The sequence below is a fragment of the Xyrauchen texanus genome, chromosome 11, assembly GCF_025860055.1.
Source record: "Xyrauchen texanus isolate HMW12.3.18 chromosome 11, RBS_HiC_50CHRs, whole genome shotgun sequence".
NCBI classification, from domain to species: Eukaryota; Metazoa; Chordata; class Actinopteri; order Cypriniformes; family Catostomidae; genus Xyrauchen; species Xyrauchen texanus.
The window spans coordinates 3,103,684-3,123,748 of NC_068286.1; the positions used below are offsets into that span (position 1 = coordinate 3,103,684).

The 20,065-nt window shown below is 37.0% G+C and overlaps 1 protein-coding gene across 1 annotated transcript in view; it reads right to left on the reverse strand.

Annotated features, from left to right (window-relative positions):
- The window catches only part of LOC127652013 (B-cell receptor CD22-like), a 42,267-nt gene that overhangs the window by 9,509 nt on the left and 12,693 nt on the right, over positions 1-20,065 (reverse strand). Inside the window, exons 13-17 of the mRNA XM_052138077.1 lie at positions 19,711-19,965; positions 19,377-19,619; positions 19,187-19,286; positions 18,996-19,041; positions 18,664-18,744 (exon numbers count right to left, since the gene is read on the reverse strand). Coding sequence (XP_051994037.1) covers positions 18,664-18,744; positions 18,996-19,041; positions 19,187-19,286; positions 19,377-19,619; positions 19,711-19,965 — 725 coding nt within the window. The remainder of the gene's footprint in view (positions 1-18,663; positions 18,745-18,995; positions 19,042-19,186; positions 19,287-19,376; positions 19,620-19,710; positions 19,966-20,065) is intronic.

Sequence of the window (20,065 nt, forward strand, 5' to 3'; positions counted from 1 at the left end):
GAGCGGGAGCACATAGTGAGGGTGCTGTACCTCCTGCTCACCTTCGTCTTTGAAGGAAATCATTTCATCGTTCGCCCATTTTTATTTTTTTATTTTGTATCATTTATAATTGCTTGCATGATGTCATTGTGCCAGCAGTAGGTGAACTGTTGCACATAGTTCAGCAGAATGGTTGTTCCCACTGAACCCAACTGTGGGGACTCGTAGGGCAGACTCACTACCTTCTGGTGTTCAGGTCCTGATGGTACAAGTCTCTCCGACTGCTCTCCACACGTATCAGATGGCTTTGGTTGGACACCGAAGGGTGACCACAAACACCGTGGGTACATATTCAGAGGGAATTTGTTGGTTCGTCTCTGGCTGACTAGGCATTGGTTACGTCCGGGTTTGTGAGTATCAATTGTAAAACCCAAAATTTTTTATATGTTTGTAAAGTATCTCCACAACCTTATTTTCACCTACTTTATAAAAACTTCATGGACCCTCACACTTAAAACAAACTAAAATGAAATAACACAGTCATGCTATTTCAGGAAATATAGTCACCATAACCAATTAATTCATGAAATCTAAGAAGAGCCTGGGCGGTTCAGCCCATGAGACATTTAAACTGCTTTGGATTTACTAAAAAAGCATAGTAAAAATATTAAACAGTTCAAGCTGCATTTAAAATGTAAAAAAAAAAAATAGTAACTTTTCAGATTTCTTTGGAACAAATATAACTTTTGTCAACAACTTAAAAATCCTTATTTGGGCATGTAAAACATGAACTCTCTTTCATAATAGCAAAGAAACCTCATTTGAACGGCCTGTAACCAAAATGAAACAATCAACCAATAAACGCACCTCACTATGGAATGATATTCCGGACATTATTCAAAAGGAATTGCAAATTGTATTTGCAATTGCGTTTTCAATTTGTGGACGCATAAAATGTGACATAATCCAAACGCAATTGCAAATCGCGCATTACGGTTTGCATTTTCGTTTAAGCGAACGCACAGTGACTGCCAAATTTCAAATGGAAAAGCAAAGTCCGTTTGCAACTGTGTTTCCCATATCTTACGAGTTTTGGCCCTGTCATATTTAAATAGCAATTTCAATTACCACGTCTGCTTTTTCACTTTCTCAGCGTCGCGTATGTAGCCAGCCAAAACTCAAATGGAATACTAATTTTTTTATTTTTTTTTATTTTATTTTTTTTATTGCAATATTAACAAACAGAACAAGACGATACATACAAGAAATATAAACAATCTTTCAAAACAAAAGAGAAATTATGGTTCAGAAAAAAACATTAAGAGAGAATATTAAACGTGGCACTAATTCTGGATGTTTTCATTGCTTTCTTGTTAACAGAAGTTGAAATTGTATTTAAATACATCTTCAGTTCTTCTTTGAAAAAGCTAAAGTGGGGTTTACTTTTCATATATTTACATTTATGGATATGAAACTTTCCAATATATAAAAGAAGGTTTATACAAAAACATGCATTAATTAGATTCTTGTCTTTAACATAAAATCCAAAAAGAATGTGTCTATATGATAAAGAAAAGTTACATAAAACCTTTTGGACAATCAGAGCATCAATATTGTTCCAGAAAGACCGAGTAAAAAGACATTCCCAAAACAAATGATCAACAGTTTCAGAGGAGGCTTCACAAAAGAGCAGGAAGTATCAATATCATTTCTAAATTTCTTTAAAAAGTATTTAACTGGATAAAATCTATGAATAATTTTATCGGATATTTCTTTAACTTTATTAGTTAGAAAGAATTTCTGAGGAAGTGACCAAACATATGACCATTTAATATCATCAAAAGGTTATTCCAATAAGAAATGGAGGAAGGAATTGAAGTAACAGGGTCCAAAAATAATGAGCTAATTTTATAATTGGATTTATGTATTGAAAAACAAATAGAAGCAACCACAGTAGATTCAGGGCTAGGGGAGAAACAGAAGTCACTGTAGCACTATTATTGTTTCTAAACAGCATACAGATTTCCAAAGAGATGGCCTTGAAAACTATATTCAATTCTTTACTAGATACTGGGAATTGGTATCCTGAAACAAAATCGAATAATTAAATAAATTACCTTCACTATCAAATAGCTGGTTTACTAATATCACCCCATTATTGAACCAGTTTTCAAGAAATAAAGATGTCCTCTTATGAAGAATATTACAGTTGTTCCAAATTAAAAAATTGTGTGGCGAGAAATTATGCTTGTAAATAAGTTTCCAAGCCATAAGCATCTGCTGATGATAATTGGAAAGTTTGACAGGAAGTTTACTAATTGAATAATTGCACATTAAAAGAAAATGTATACCTCCTAATTGAGAAAAAATATATCTTGGGATTATACTCCAAATAGAAGATTGATTGTGAAGGAAACGTTTAAGCCAATTTATTTTTAAGGTATTGTTAAGAGAATCAAAATCAATGAAATTTAAGCCACCTTTATTATAAGAATTCAAAATAACTGATTTTCTAATACTCAAATGGAATACTAATTCCCTTAGTATTTCCATTTCCGATGCCTTACACAGAAACCTGTCAATCAGGGTCAAGGGTGGGATTATGCTATGGGGCGTGTTTGTCTTGGGAAGTGACGTCACTCACAGTCGACGGTCAAGAGGTGATGCCCTGAACAGACGCCGGTTTATCAAATCAAATCAAATCACTTTATTGTCACACTACCATGTACACAAGTGCAACAGTAGGTGAAATTCTTGTGTGCAGTTCCGAGCAACACAGCAGTCATGACAGTGACGAGACATATACCAATTACAGTAAACAACATACTTACACAACACAATTTACATATCAGATGTACACATACTTACACAACACAATAATTATATACAATGTACAGTAAACAATACACACAATATAGAATACAATAAGTAGGAGTATATGAAATATATATATATATCTATGAAGTAGTATATTGAGGAGAATATGTTGACAGTCCAGTGTGAGATTATAGATGAATAAAGTGCAGTGCTAATTATTGATCCTGATAGACTGTGAGTGACGTCACTTCCCAAGACAAACACGCCCCATAGCATAATCCCACCCTTGACCCTGATTGACAGGTTTCCGTGTAAAGCATCAATGGAAATACTAAGGGAATTAGTATTCCATTTGAGTTTTGGCTGGCTACATACGCGACGCTGAGAAAGTGAAAAAGCAGACGTGGTAATTGAAATTGCTATTTAAATAAATTACCTTGCCAAAACTCGACAGGGCCAAAACTCGTAAGATATGGGAAACACAGTTGCAAACGGACTTTGCTTTTCCATTTGAAATTTGGCAGTCACTGTGCGTTCGCTTAAACGAAAATGCAAACCGTAATGCGCGATTTGCAATTGCGTTTGGATTATGTCACATTTTATGCGTCCACAAATTGAAAACGCAATTGCAAATACAATTTGCAATTCCTTTTGAATAATGTCCGGAATATCATTCCATACCTCACTGTGTTACATTCACATACTGATGAATGAATCCCAAGTAAAAAATATTATATAATATTACATTCCTCCCCACAAAAGGAACCCCTTTACAAAAAATTAATCTGAATGAATTAATGAACGTTACACTTATGTAGCTTATTTGACACAACTCTCAAAGAATTGAGAACAGGGGACTTTCCTCAACCACCACCAGTGTGCAGCATCCACCTGGATGATGCCACGGCAGCTCATAGTGCGGCAATATGCTCACCACACAACGGCTATCAGTGGGGAGGAGAGAGTCACTTTAAAAGTCATTTATAAATGGGTCGCTGGTTCACTGTTTTACAAATCTCAAGTCCCGTTGTTAATATTGTTAGTGTTCAGTAAACAGGTGCGTAATGGGCACATCAAATACTTCATGTACTGGAGTATTATTATGACCATCAGGAATGCTGTCTCCTTAGAAAAGTGCAATATTCAACAGCCTTGACAGTTGGTTCCACCCTTTGCACAATGTACACATCGTAAAGCATAGGAAAATGGCAACTATTGCGTAATCTAGCTCGGCCTTAGTGCACTTCATCAACATGCCAGTTGCAGGTGAGGCAAGTGGACTCTGCTGTGAAGTGGGCCTGGTTGTGTTGTGTCAAGGAGGTGTGATGGTAGTGCATAAGTAGCTACTTCAAAAACTTGTGGAGATCAAACAGTTCAATGAAACCATAGCCATGCTCGGTATGGTGGATTACACACCTGGTCGCCGACCCTTTGGATAAAGAGATGAACAAGTTTAGGGCCAATTGGCTCGCATGGCGTAAGCTGATTGGCCCTTTGTGTAATCAGGTAGCCAATCAACTTGACCAGATCTTGACTGCTGGAGTCTAGAGTAGACAGTCACTGTTAAGTCTGTTACAATATGATGGATAGGACTCTATATAAGATACTTCCAGTGCTGAACAACTTTTCTCTGTCACATTGCAGACCAATACTTTTTGGGGGTTTCTTTCCTTTAGAGCTTGACAGCCCAGATTCACTATTCACATTCATTATACGGTATGGTGAAAAGATGCATAAAAACACTTTGTTTCACAGAAGATAAAAGTCACACAGGTTTGGAACAACATAAATGTAAGTGAATAGTGACTAGAGTTTTCTATTCCTTTAAGAAATTATGGCATGAATCTGAATAAGTTTGTTATATGTCCTATGTCTCTGTGTAAGCACACTATTTTGGTTGTTTTTCTTGCCGTGTGCTCCTCTGTGTAGTCTGTGTTTTCATGTTCAGTTCTGGTGTCTGGATCCTGACTCTTCGGTCTGGGTCGGTCTTGTTTCTGACTCAGGCTCCATGTCTTGTCTTTGTGAGCGCATGGCTTTGTGTTCGGTTTCGGGTGTCTGGCCATGCGCACTTGTCTAGCTTGTGTTAATCAATAAAGTCATGTTCCTTGTTTTATATTTATTTTGCTGTTATGTTTTTATAAAGTGTGTTGTTTGTGTTAATCAATAGTAATCACAATGTGATACAACTTTATGAACAAAACATAGACTACATTAATTGGAATAAATAAGAGTAATTTTTGTGATGAAAGACTTACTGTTAGTTCTTTGTGTCCTTTTTTGAAATGTGTTTCAATACATCTATAGACTTTGGAACACATGGGGCAGCAAAGATCCCTCAGCATCACCCTTCCTCTGGCCCAACGCAGTAAACAACATAGTTCAAAAAATGTGTCTGGAACAAATGCAACACTGACAAACTTTGTTTCCTCCTTTATGTTTTTGTATCAAAGTACTTATTTAATAATTAATGTAATGAAGGGTTGTAGAAATGAGGAAATGCCAGATAAATAAACTGTATATAAGATGAGGTTTTAGGAACGGACAGCTGGCAGTCAAAGGTGAGAAGTGTTGAATATTGTGGTGCACTTCAGTGCAGCCTTAATTGATTGCCCCCTCCCCCATCACCTGCACCCCTCGTGCTTATTAAGTGTGGCCTTCAGTTGAAGCAATGGATGGGAGAAGCAGCAGCAGCAGCCTCGACAGGTTTCGTAGAAGACTGGAGCGACTGAGAGCTCACCATAGTCGGTGTGAAAACCGATTTGCACAAAGCTCTTCAGTGCAGGTCATATTTTAAGATCTACGAGGCCTCGTCCTCACGCAACACCTAGCTTTTTGTCCAAAGTTTAAACGCAGTTTTGAGTCACTGAAAACTGACTGCAAAATGAAATTGTCATGTACAGGGCTCTACGCTAAGTTTTCCCCCAAGGAGTACATGTGCTCCTGAATGAAAACAAGTAGGAGCAGTGAAAATGTAATACAGAGTTTATTAACAAACAACTTATTACATACATATTTATACTGCGTGTATGAGTGTGTGTGTGCGTGTACTAAGGGACACACATCTGTGGAACAGCACATGCCTCCCAAATCACACACTGACCCATGCCTACTAGAATCAAATGATATCAGATGTCCAGTTGCTTTCGTATGTGGGATTAATGTCTCATCCAGAGCACTGGATATGCCGCCGTGAGATGTTTCTCTACGATTAGCGTTGGGCATTTTCCGGCTCTTTGCATAATTGGTGTTAAAACAATTCTAATTAAATTATTAAATGAAATTACACTCTACCTTAACCACACTGTATTTCATTGCATTGATTTGTTATGAAAAATAATGATATTAAACATTTGCATTTAAAGTATAACCCTACGCAGACTGCGTAGTATGCATGTAGGTAGCGGCGGTACTGATAATTGAATAATGCACCATATCAAAGAAAAATAAATAATTAGCAAAACTGCTGCATCCCACAAATTGAAATGAATATAAACAAAGTGCATATAAATGTAACCATTCAAATACAATCTGAACAACATAAGTTGGCTCCGCCCTCCTTCACGCATCTTTGATTCATTGGTTGACACTGTGTAGCTGGTGTAATTCATTCACATGCTACAACTGCGTGTGTGATTGACAGGAACAACAGGTGAGGATTTTAGTATATATGTTGATGGGCCACAATGGATGAGAAGAGGATTCATAACCAGGCAAAAGACCCCTGTGAAGCATGCTGAACAGTTAAAATCACTACCTGTTCACACGTGTCTATTTTTAGGGGCAAAAGTGAAATACTTGCACTGTAGAGCCCTGATATATGCACACCACAGTTTATGAACTTCACATATATGGATGTCATTTTTAAATGTAGTATATAATTATCTATAAGGTCTTAATTGTTATGTAAAAAGATAAATGAGGTGTATAGCCTTCTACTTATTGTTGCCTGTGACTGGAATTTAGTTTAAACCGATATGATTTTTCAATCTTTTTGGTGTTGGGTCCAAGAAGTGATGGCAGGAAGGTCAACACAGGTATGTGTCTTAACAAAATATTTTGAGCAGTTGTTAGTAATTGTAATTCAATTGTGGATTTTTTAAGGTAACAACACAAATCTGGAATTAATTGAGATTTTCTGTTATCATGTAAATATGACATGAAAAAAATGACATTTGGTACAGTCTAGTAGGAACGGACAGTATGACTGCGATCATATTTTATTACGTCATCACCCTAAAAAATTTAACAATCCTCGAACAAAATCCTCAACTTGAATAAAATATGAATAAATATTTATACAATATGTTTTTACATTATACATTTTTAATTTAAGTGTACAAGTGCAGATTGGTCAAGTCATCTTAAGTAATTATTTGTGTTACATTTTATCTTTCAAATAAAAGGTTGAAATAAGAGGTTAAAAACAAGCACATATCGGCCAAAATAAATCGGCAGCATTAATCGGCCATCGGCTGACCCGGATTTCAAAAGATCAGCATCGGCCTGAAAAAACCCATATCGGTCGACCTCTAAACATTAACAGTCATGAACTTACAATCATTTATATCAATCAGTAGTACTATCCAATGACCTTTAGAGTCCCCATTGCCACCTCCATTTGTAGCGCTCTGTTTCTACGATTGTATTTCCCAACTGAGCTATAGCACTTGCTTGTTCGGCAACTTTGGCTGTTAGTTCACCTTTACACTTCTGTAATTCAACAATTTCTGCATTGACAAAAAGGAGGGATGATTCCAGCTCTTCAGTGGTGTTTGAATTTGTTTTGATCATTTCTTCAGGGGAGTCTGTTCTCTTGTTGAGGGCTGTGATGATGTTCTCTTGAAGCTCATGTAACGAGACATCAGCTTTAGATTTCTTTAACGCTGGACTATTAACCGATGTCCCGGAGGAGAGACCGAGAGGTGTAAATGGCTCACCAAAATCCAGTTCTTCTGCAAGACGCTCTTTACTACTCACACGTTTGAGCTTGTTAGCTTCTGCAGGGTTTGAGTGGTCAACAAGTTTCTGAAGACCTTTCTTGCGTTTTCATTTGTGCCGCTCATTTCAGCATTGTTATACCTCTTCTACCACTGACTCAGTTTGGTTTCCTGTTTTAAAGTTTTCAACTCAAGTTACATTTAAATTTGTAAAAATTTGTTTGAGCCTTCCAATGACTTCAGCACTTGAACAAACTAGATAATCCGTTTAAATAAGCATTTTGAAGGAGTAATGGCAATAGCCTATATGGAGAAACTTATGATACGTGCGTCCCGGCACGTATCAACACCTCCACTATCCTTTTGCCCAGAAACTGAAACTGAAACAGGAAGCACCTACCATTTGAACGATCCAGTTCTGGACAGACCAATCAGATTCTGCGTGGACTGGGAGATGTTCAGTTCCGCCTCAGATGACGACATTGAGGTCCACGCTGATACTGTAATGTGTTTAATCAGGAAGTGCATAGATGATGTAGTGCCAACCAAAACAATACGGATCTACATTGGGGATGGAAAACATTTTTCAGACCAACTTTAATGTTTAGCATTCACTTAAAAAGATTGGTTCTTTTACTTGTTCATAAAGTCTCATGTGAGTAAATTGTTATTCCCTTTTTTATATGTTCTCTCTATAGTCGGAGATTTCTTTTTATCTTTAGGATAATACAAAGCGCAAGGCCACTTTTTTATTTTGTAAAGGGTTTAAAGCACACTGCATTTTTGGGCAAGAGACTCATTCATGTGAAGTTGACATTACATTGGAGAAACCAATGGGGAGACTAAATTATTTTTTCTCACGGCAGCAATCGTTCTAGGCATGTGGCCATATGTTTTCATTGATATCCTGGGGAGGTAGAAACATTTAAAATCGATAAGGATGGTCATTGGATGGTTGTGGAAGTTAATTTAGAGGGGTTATTTGCCATTTTGATAAATATTTATGGTTATTATAATATTGTTCAAAAGAATATTTTACTTGGAACTCTTACAGAAATTATTGCTGAATATAAACAAACTTTTGGTATAGGATTTACTGTAACGGAGGGAGATTTCAATAGGTCTCCGGATGAATGGTTAGATATTCTTCTATTCATAATTATTTCCATTATAATATTGTGCTGGAGGAATTCATAAACATCAACTCTTTTATTGATATTTGGAGATATACAAACCGTCATAGCAGACACATTTTTTGGAATAAACCCAATGGGAGATCAAGGTCCAAATAGACCTTTGGCTGGTTTCATCTGAAATCACAAATCTGGTTTAAATGTTTCAATATCTGCTGCTCCCTTAACAGACCATTGTGTAATTGAATTTACTTTGAATCCAGAAATTAAAAGCAATATATATATATTTGAAGTTCAATGCTGATTTGTTGAAGGTTGAAGAAACGTGAAGTCCTTAGTGGTAGAAATTAAAAGTAATATTAGATACTCACTGCAGGAAATGGGAATATTTTAAATATAAGGTCAGTAACTTTATTCAAGAAATGAATGAGTGTTGTAGGAAAACTGAGATGTCAGAGGAAATCAAAGTAAAGCTGTTGAGTTTACAAACCAGATTAGATCATTCATTCATCCAGAGGTCACAAGGAGCTTATGTCCCATCCAGAGCTAAATGGATTGAATAAGTGGAAAATAATATGTGTTGTGTTTTTGGACTTTAAATGAGGAGACTCAAGAAAAATAAAATACTTGTTTTGATGGTTAATAATAGAGAATACTCGGACACAAAGATAATTTCTAAAGAAATTCACCAATTCTATTCAAAATTAAACTCCTCGTCTTTCTCAGCCGATGACTCATTACCATTTCTTGAAAGTATAAAACAATATATTTCTCAAGTTGATGTGGTATTTATAGAAATGTTTGATTCTAACAGCTATATAGCAAATGTCAGCAGGTTATGCCCCTGGTCAGGATGGCTTAACTTCAAATTGTTATACATTTTTTTGTGAAGATATAAAAGAAATGTCATACAGTGCCCTAAAGGAGTGTATTCTAAACAATAATTTAATGGCATTTATGTCGAGCCTCGGAGAAGCGTTTATTGAAAATAACAGTAAACATAAAATATCTTAAAGGGGAATACGTAGTGTTTGGGGGAATGGTGTTCAAAATAAAGGGGAATCTGGCATCCTTGGGGTGAAACGGGGATCCGTGAGGACTGGGGAAGTGTCCATGGAATCAGGGCCGTATCAAGACAGTGTGGTGCCCCTGGGCACTATACCTCAAAAGGCCCCCAATCAGACAAGACATAATCAAGGAGATTTCTCAAATGTAATTTCCTAACTTGTCCAACTACATACATGTAGGCATATGAGCAGTGAGCACTATATTCAAATGTCTCAATTTATTAATACAACCATTAAAACACATTTGATTTTTAATCAATGTAGAATGTGTAACTTAAACATAAACAGATTTGTGTGTGTGTGTGTTTTGTTGGGTGACAGTTGTATGTTACAGTTTGACAAGAGTTTAGAGTGTGACAAAAGCACTTTGTTGTGTTTTATTGCGAGTGTACACGAATATAAGTAAACACTTTGCAGTTTGAATGATGTCCTGTATGAACAAAATGACGGAGTATGTTTTTATGTTTGATCGAGCCCACGGCTCTCTCTCTCTCACGTCACACACACACACACACACACACACACACACACACACACAGTTCGATCGCGACTACGGCTCTCTCTCTCTCTCTCACACACACACACACACACACAGTTCGATCGCGACTACGGCTCTCTCTCTCTCTCACGTCACACACACACACACACACACACACACACACACACACTCTCGATCGCGACTACGGCTCTCTCTCTCACACACACACACACACACACACACACACACACACACACACACACACACACACACTCCAGCATTGCAATCTTGATCAGACTGTTCATTATGCGAAATAGAGCGATATGTATCGCTATTTAGTTTTATTTATTTTTATACCGTGTATTCTCCGTGTAAATTCGTGCACCGAGACGTGACGCCCGTACCGTTTCGGTTCAATATGAATAACTTACATGTACCGTCCCACCCCTAATATTTACCTTCATTAATGTCCTCTTCCTCACCCGAGTCTTCCTCGCTCCTGTCTCCCCCAAGGACAAGGAGAATATCCTCATTCGCCTGGCGGTCATCGCCGACGCCCTGACTAACATTAGCAGCTGCTGCATCTCCCCCGCTAGCAGCGCCAGCGGTGTCAGACTTAGCGCTGCTGGTGTCTGCAATTCCAGTGTTCTCCCAAAAAACTAGTGATCTAACAAAAAAATTGTCGATCCCTGGAACATTTTTTATTGTAGCTAAACGTCTAGCGTCCTTCTCTTTCTTTAATCTTCTTTTTTGCGAAACCACTCAATTGCCGTCTGTCCATTTTGGATTTTGATTCATTTTCTGTAGCCGTTAAAAAAATGACACATTTGCGCGTAATTGTTGTGGACCAACTCAACTGTGACAGATTGGGGAGGGGGGGAGTGATAGTGGTCATGTAATCTTCATTTATTTATAATTTATTATTATTATTATTATTATTGTTAAATTAGTGTTCATAAACAAGTTATGTATGGTCTTTCAAGAATTTCAAGTTAATAATATAACAATTTACGAAAAATATTTTTAAAGCTTGTGTCATGTGGTGCCCCCCTAGTGGTTGTGAATGGTTGGTGCCCCTGGGCACTGGCCCAAGTGCCCTTATGGATAATCCGGCTCTGCATGGAATGACCCAGGTGTGAGCAGGGCCCAATGGCCGCCGCACAAGCTCGAGGCGAGGCGATGTGGACGAAAGGGAGGGGCGGGTCGTTCCGCCACAGATGACTTATGTGATTTTTTGGAGTTTCAAAATTTTCCCACCCATTCACTTGCGTTGTAAGGACCAAAGAGCTGAGAAATTCTTCTAAAAATCTTCATTTTAGTTCAGCAGATGAAAGAAAGTCCTACTCATCTAGGAGGGCATGAAGGTGAATAATTGATGAGAGAATTTCAGTTTTGGGTGAACTAGCCCTTTAACAGCTGCAGTGATGATGGCAGAGATCGAGTTTGCTCGCGTTGTGTCACAGCTATTGTCGCCTCACTCGCTGACATGTGAAACTTCAATGTCCAACAGAGAGATGACAAAAGGTAAAGCTTTGTTCTTCTATGACATCACTTTGCATACATGAATATTAGCATTGGTTGATATATATTAAACTAGATCAGATAGTCATACTGATACACGACTTTCTTCCCACAGATCGCGAGTGCACTGAGGCTGTTCCTATTGCTTCTGTGATCTCCTGAAATGTTTTATAACTGTTTTTCCCTCAAATGTTTTATGACTGTATTATTACTTGGATTTATATGGATTTTAAGGAATTTGGCAAAGCTTTTATATGCTGACTTGTCATCCAATAAAAATAATTGCATCTAAATTATTTTTGTTTTTTGAAATATTACAATTAATATAGCCAAACAAATTATTTCTTTTTTTTTTTTTGTCTTGCAGCCAAATCGAAATACACTGATTTTGTTGAAAGAATAATGAAAACAACCATTTATGAGGTAAAATTCGCCCAGCCTTATGTCATATTGGGATAAATGGTTGGTTTAAAATGTGTAACCCAGACTTTTCTTGGTTAGTTTAACCCAACTGTGAATCACGCAGACACCGAGCATCATTTCTAACTTAATCTTTATTTCTTCTTACCAGGTGTACAACCGACTTCTTCATCGTTAACTCAAGATTACATCCAGCACTGAAGCACTGCTGCCCTCTACCGTCTGGACTGTGTAGACCGTCAATGACAAACAGTGCACAGAACACATTTCCCTTCTCGTAATGAAAGCACCAGTACTATAATACTATAAGGAAACAAAAAATAAAATCACTATATCAAAGTACATGTTAGCATTTTTCTGAGCCTCCTATAACAGGACACAAAAGGCTTAATGCATTTTATTTTTAATTAAGGCCCATAAATTGAATACAGCATCACATTTTCAAAACTGCTGTGTTCTCTCAAGGTTAGGGTGAGTACTTATGTGACAGTCTCTCGGCCATGCAGGTTTTTGTCTTGAGAAGGGTATAGCTGTAGATATTGCTCCAAAAAGGTTTGAGCTCCAAATCGGCAGCAAAGAAATGGGAAGCACCTTACCTATCCCAGGGTGAACATTACTGTGTAGCAGAGGCAAGTCATAGAAGCATATTTGGTTCAAATCCTCTGACAGCAATAACACAGATGATCAAGTATCAACGATTAATTCAAGTGGTTGCATGTTGATGTTTGTGCTCAGTTCAACAGTACAGACAACTTTATTAGAAATGGGCTGAATTTAGTAAGTTTTGACACTTCTATCCTTGGAATAATATATTGGAATAATATATTGATGTGATTATTCATATAATGAGGTTTGGGGCATACAAATTACGGGAGTTTCCCAGGAGAAATAACAAAATGGGAGGGGGGCGGAGATGGGTGTGAAATATGGTAGACTCCAACATGTGGTCTGTCCAACCTTAACCACCACTGGGTTGCTAATTGAGTTATTTTTAACCCAGCCAATTTTATAGACTAGTTCATCTCAAAATATAATTTCATAAAATCATCCTGCATGATGGAGCACCATGTCACAAGGCAAGATTGATAATGAAGTGGCTCGGAGATCACTGCATTGAAATTTTGGATCCGTGGCCAGAAAACTCCCGGATCTGAAGCCCATAGAGAACATATGGTCTGTCCTCAAAAGGCGAGTGGACAAGCAGAAGCCCACAAATTGTGATCAACTCCGAGCACTAATAAGGGAAGAATGGACCATCATTCAGGATTTGGCCCAGAAGATGATATCCAGCATGCCAGAGTGAATTGCAGAGGTGATGAAGAACAAGGGGCAACACTGTATATATTGACTCTTTCCATATATTGAATGTTTTTGCCAATAAAAGCCTTCAAAACTCATGAAATGTTTATCATTGTTTTCCAGTATACCATAGAAACATGTGAAAAAAAATGATCTACAAATACTGAAGCAGAAAACTTTACAAAGCACAACATTTATGTCACTACCAATAATTTTGGCCACAGCTGTACATTTCTAAGAGTTAATAACCCTATTTTATTTAGCTAACATCTGTGATTTCAATTTCCCAGATTCACACCCTGAGTGGAGGACTAAAAATACTTGAATTTTTTTTAAACCAAAGTACTGTTTATTAAAATCAGATTAAAATAAACAAATAGAAATCGGAGACAAATTTTAATATCCAAACTTTAAACATTTAAAAAAATAAAGCAAATGGTGAAACACACTTTAGGGCCTACATTAGTCCAGCATACATTGACCATCATGCTAAAAGACAAAAAGAGAATAAATCAGACTTGAGTTATTGAATATGTTGATAGAGGTGCAGAGAATGAATAAACTCTATGGATCATTATTGATCATTTAACACTGCTGTAGATCACTGAGTCCTCTTCAACAGTCTGCATATCTGATCTCCTAAAATATCAAAACATAACATGAGAGAAATGAATTAAAACACAGATAATCACGTGTGTGTTTAACTTGATTCTTCTCACCTGTCATTCTGGGTTTCATGTTCTTCTGTTCTTTTCTTCTCTTTGTGTTTGTGATGTTGGACCGTTGCATACTCAATCTCTGCAGTGTATTCAGGAGCTTTTCCAGCGGTCAGATTTCCTCTGAGTCTCTTGGGTTTAATACTGTCGTACTGAGCATCATTTTGATCCGATGTTTCACTTTCAGAAAGAGGAGCATCATGGACAGAAACTCTCTCTATCACATCACAATAGATCTGATCCTGAAATCACATCAAGAGATCCACATACAGTTTGAGAACCACTGGTCTAAAGAGAGACTTCAATATTTAAGTTGTGGTAAAAAGAAGGTAATAATAGGTTATAATAATTGGAGATATGTTTTGTGGAATTGTGTAACACATAATATGAAACAGAGATGACTTCATTCCTGATGTTGTAAAGTGAGTTTTTTATTATTATTATTTTTACCTGATTTCCTGAGAGGTTTTCATTTTTAACACCTGCACGCTTTTTCCTGTTATAAGAACAGACATAAACTGCATAAGTGCACTGGAATAAAATAACAGGAAATGTCAAAAATGCTGTTTTCAAAGACACAAACTAATATAATACTTATACATTTTAAACAAAATGATGATGATGATGATGATGAATAATCCTCCACATCCCATCATGATCCCCAACACTACATGCCAACCAGATCTATATCGGACTGAAAGAGGAAGAACATGAAGATGACTTCTCAAACTGAAGAGAGATGTGAAGTTATATAGTTTGCATTCAACAACCCACTGGCGGGCCTGTAAATGTTACCAAAAAAAAAACTATGCGATGTAGGCAACTGCTGTGTGTTACATTGGTACACATGCCTCATATCTTTGGAAAGCTCCATTTCTTGATTTTCTATTGATATAAACCAGTTTAAGATACAATCACAACAGCAGGTACAATCTATATCTTTGTCAGACCACCAACCAACAAACAAACAATAACAAAATTTAGGCAACTCACCTATGAAGCCTCATAGTAGTCCACTGATCAATAACTTCCTGACAAAAACGGTGTTGTTACATTGTCAAATGTCCAAACGCTCAAATCAAGTCAAATGTTTAGTCCAAATCACATTATTACATCTATAAATACCCACAGACCCTTGTTGCATAATTTAAAAGCACCCTGCTGCAGTGCCTAATCTTTCACATATTCTCTGTCATAACTTCAGTTCAGATGTAAACTTTTCCTGTACCGGTATCAAACTGGATGCCACACTCTGACCTTTTGATTGACACCTCATTTGACCCAATAGGAGCTTCCATGTCCTATCCAAAGCCTTCAATAGCCAACCACAGTCTGTGTCAAATGTAAGTGCCTCCCCCCTTTCCTTTGTCTAAAGATCAAGCCAATTACAGCCAAGTGTGATGATGACTGGCGCATCGTATAGCCAATGAAATTCTGAAAACAATGATATTTGGCTTTAGTGTGAAGTGATTCTAAGGCAGAGGAAATGTTTATGGAGGGAGGAGACATTACTCTGGACAAGTAAGTGTTTTTTTTACAACATATATTACTGTATATTCCGCATAAATAAGCTTTAGTTTGAATAATGAATACACATTTTGTAATTACCTTTCGTCGTGTGTTACTACCCCAGTGAGAGTCTTGAACTGCTTGCGGGAGTTGTTTATATTTGTTTGTGCATGTGTGAGGTTTTAGATCGTTGTTTGTTTCAGATCTAGATCTATTGGCATGAGATATATATACAGTCAGGTCCATAAATATTGGCACATCGACACAATTCTAATCTTTTTGGCTCTATACACCACCACAATGGATTTGAAATTTGAAACAAACAAGATGTGCTTTAACTGCAGACTTTCAGCTTTAATTTGAGGGTATTTACATCCAAATCAGGTGAACGGTGTAGGAATTACAACAGTTTGTATATGTGCCTCCCACTTTTTAAGGGACCAAAAGTAATGGGACAATTGGCTGCTCAGCTGTTCCATGTGTGTTATTCCCTCATTATCCCATTTACAAGGAGCAGATAAAAGGTCCAGAGTTCATTTCAAGTGTGCTATTTACATTTGGAATCTGTTGCTGTCAACTCTCAATATGAGATCCAAAGAGCTGTCACTATCAGTGAGTTGTGATCATGTAATATCAGTGACTCACCTGCTGCAATCATGAGCAGAAATATCAAAGGAAGAGGAGGAGCCATACTGATGACATCATAACATAAAAGTATATATGAAACAGCATTAATCTTTGAAATTGATTTCATAAAGCACATGTATACTGTAGTATGTATTTACAGCTGCATGAACTGCTCATAGTGTCAGTGAAAGCTTTCAGTGACGCTTGTTTAAATGAACTGATCATTGACGCTCAAGATATTTCTCATGTCAGGATTCTTGTGTCATATGAGCTTCATCTATTGCAATAATCAACAATATTCACTTATCTATAAATTAGTTTGTCTTACCGTGTTCAGTTCAATTCGATCTCCAGCGAGAAAAGACAAGAGTTTATTAGCACATCCACTTTATAGCTTTAATCTGATGGACTGTTTGTGTTTTTTTCAGTTCTTTAAATACAGCAGCGGAAATATCTCTGCCCCTCCCTCACATCCACATCACTGACCTCAAACATCTTACAGCAAAATAACATTGTAGCAGCGGGAAGTGGTCAAGCGCCCATCTGGGGAAGAAAGCGGTAAGGGCGCTTGCACCTGAGCCAAATTATGTCTAACACCTGTCTCTAATTTCAGTGAGCACTGGGAGAGCGACATAAAACGGCCACAGAACCTCCAGCCGGAGATAGAGACACGTGTCAGTCTAGTGTTGGTGTGTACAGAGGTCCTGCATGTTTGTTGAATGCTGTAAATATAAAAGATGTGAACACTGCTGTGGCCATTAAAAGTCTGCTTAGGAAAAGAACTCTACTTCTTCGTTTCCTCATTGCCCATCACGACTCGTTCTACATATATCAACTTCAATATAAAAAGTTATTTCCAGCATATGTTTTGAGGAATCTGTTTTCATATTTTGTAGTTTAAATCTCAGTTTAAGTTTATTATCATCTGAACCCCCTGAGGAGTCTTAACTGACCGTCTTTACCTGTTAACAAACCTGTCGTGATATAATAAAGTGGGGTAGATATTAGATTACAATGATAACATGAATACACACATCTGTTTATGTTTATTGTTCCCCTGTTTCTTTATTACAGGTGTAATTACTTCTTAATAACAAGAGATCTTGAAAAGAACAAACTCAAATGCTTTTCTAATGTTTCTCCTGTAGATGGCGATTGATACTGGTGGTAAATGAGGAAGTGGCCATCCCAGCAAAGCAGGAAGTGATGCAGATCAATGTTCATGTCAGTAAACATCAGATAGAGACCTCTGGTGGTGGTTTGAGGTTGTTGAACAAGTTCATGTGACACATACAGTAATTACAGGTGAAATGTCCCACTTAAAAAAAGTGCAAGAGATACAAAAACAAGCTGATCTAAAAGACTGAAGTTGTGCAATGAAGATTTTTCTGTATTTAGGGTAAAATGACGTCTTCTGTAAACAGTGAAATGTCACAGCAGTGAGTTTGTATCCTATTGAACATCACTTCAGGAGTTGTTTTAATCCTCTGATTTATTTGAACACATGTGTGTATCAGCAACTTTTACACAGAACTTATTTTTATTTATGTCCACTGATATATCAGACTTCATAAGCTTTAAAGAAGAACAAATATAACACTTTAATAACTTATTATGATCCCTGTCAATCATCCGTAGCTCCACCCAGAGAAGTCATGAAGGGATTTGATTGGTTGTGCTCCGCCTCTTATTGCATCATCTTCCTGTTGGGCTGAACAAACAATAAGACAGAGAAGGACTGATTAAAACACATTAGCAAACAATATTCACAAACTTTATTATAAATGTGAGGATAAAATTAAATGAATGTGTTTGTAGTCTTGTCAACACTTTTAGTCTTTGTGAAACTCAGTTATATAAATAAGAATGATGAATAAAATATTAACTAAACATTGATTAATTATAGTCAAATGCAGTGGACATGAATAGTAATAAAATACTGTTACAGAGAAATGTCCATTTGTATTTGAATATTATTGACTGTTATTACTGTTGACTGATGATCAGGACAGTTTTGTTGTTTATTAACAGTATTGAGAAGATGTGAGATTGTAATTGTGATCAACAGTCTGTGTGAGAGACAGAGATTATAAATACAATCTCTCACTGTAGAAACTGACTTGAAATCCTCAATAATGTCTCTTTGCTCTTGAGACTCACTGTGATTGTGTTGTACACATCATCAGAAGATCTGGTCTTGAGATCAAGAGTTGTGTATGTGTCATCACAGCGATCAGCAGTCTATAGAGAAACAGAGAGAGAAGAAATGATTACAAATATTACAAATATAATCTGTCTTGTTCAGAAGAACTTTATGTCATTCAGTTCAATCACTCGACTTCTTTTAATGAAGAACTTCAACACCGAATACTGAAGAATCAGGTCCAGTATTTGCACTCATATGAATTATACTCTTAATATCTCTGTACAGTTAATAGTGACTATAAAAATAACAGTTGTTTTCTTATTTTGTAGTTCTGTGATCATCTCACCTCATTCTCCTTTATAGCAGATCTTCTGTTCATTCTTTCTCTCTTACTGTCCAAAACAATCACAAATAAAACACTTTATTGTTGCATATATGACATGTAATATTCCTCGACTGGAGCTCAACTCATCTGATTTCTTCTGATGTTGGAGATGTTACACATGATTCAATTGTGTGTTTAGAGTCTGAACTCACATTATAAACAGGATGATGAAGATGATGAAGATGATGATGATTGTTCCACCACATCCCATCATGACCCCCAACATTATATACCAACTGGATCTATAATGGACTGAAAGAGGAAGAACATGAAGATGAATTCTCAAACTGAAGAGAGATGTGAAGTTATACAGGTGTGATCTAGTATGAATCAAATCTTTACCTGTCACTGATACAGCAGCTGATCTCTGAGATCCATGTTGATTCTGAGCCACACAGTAGAAGAATCCACTCTGTAGTGCACTGTAACTCTGTCCCGATCCAACAGATGAACTTTCATTCTCCTTAAACCAGGTGTAGTTCAGAACAGGTGGGTTTGAATCACTGCTGCAGGTCAGAGTCACTGAATCACCCAAAACTATTTCACCAGATCCACTCATGGACACTGAGACATTCCTGGGTGAGTCTAAAACACACAAAAGTAAATGTACAATCATGTTTTGAGATTGATAATCCAGTGATCTGTTACAACAGTTACTGCAACATCATAAACTCACACATGACATTTAAAGTGACAGTATCAGAGTATTTCTCTCCAACTTCATTTCTGGACTTGCACTTGTATTCTCCACTGTGATCAGAGCGGATTCTTGTGATGCTGTAGATTTCTCCAGATCCAATATATGTTGACCCTTTAAACCAGCTGATTTGTGCAGGTGGGTTTGAATCACTGCTGCAGGTCAGAGTCACTGAATCACCCAAAACTATTTCACCAGATTTACTGATGAAGATTACAGGAATCTCTGGAGGATCTACAGGTGAAATATATAAAATATAAGATTCCAGTCGACTGAAGGTGTCAAGAAAATTCATGTTTGTGGAAGCAGGTTTCTTTATTATTCTGCATCAACA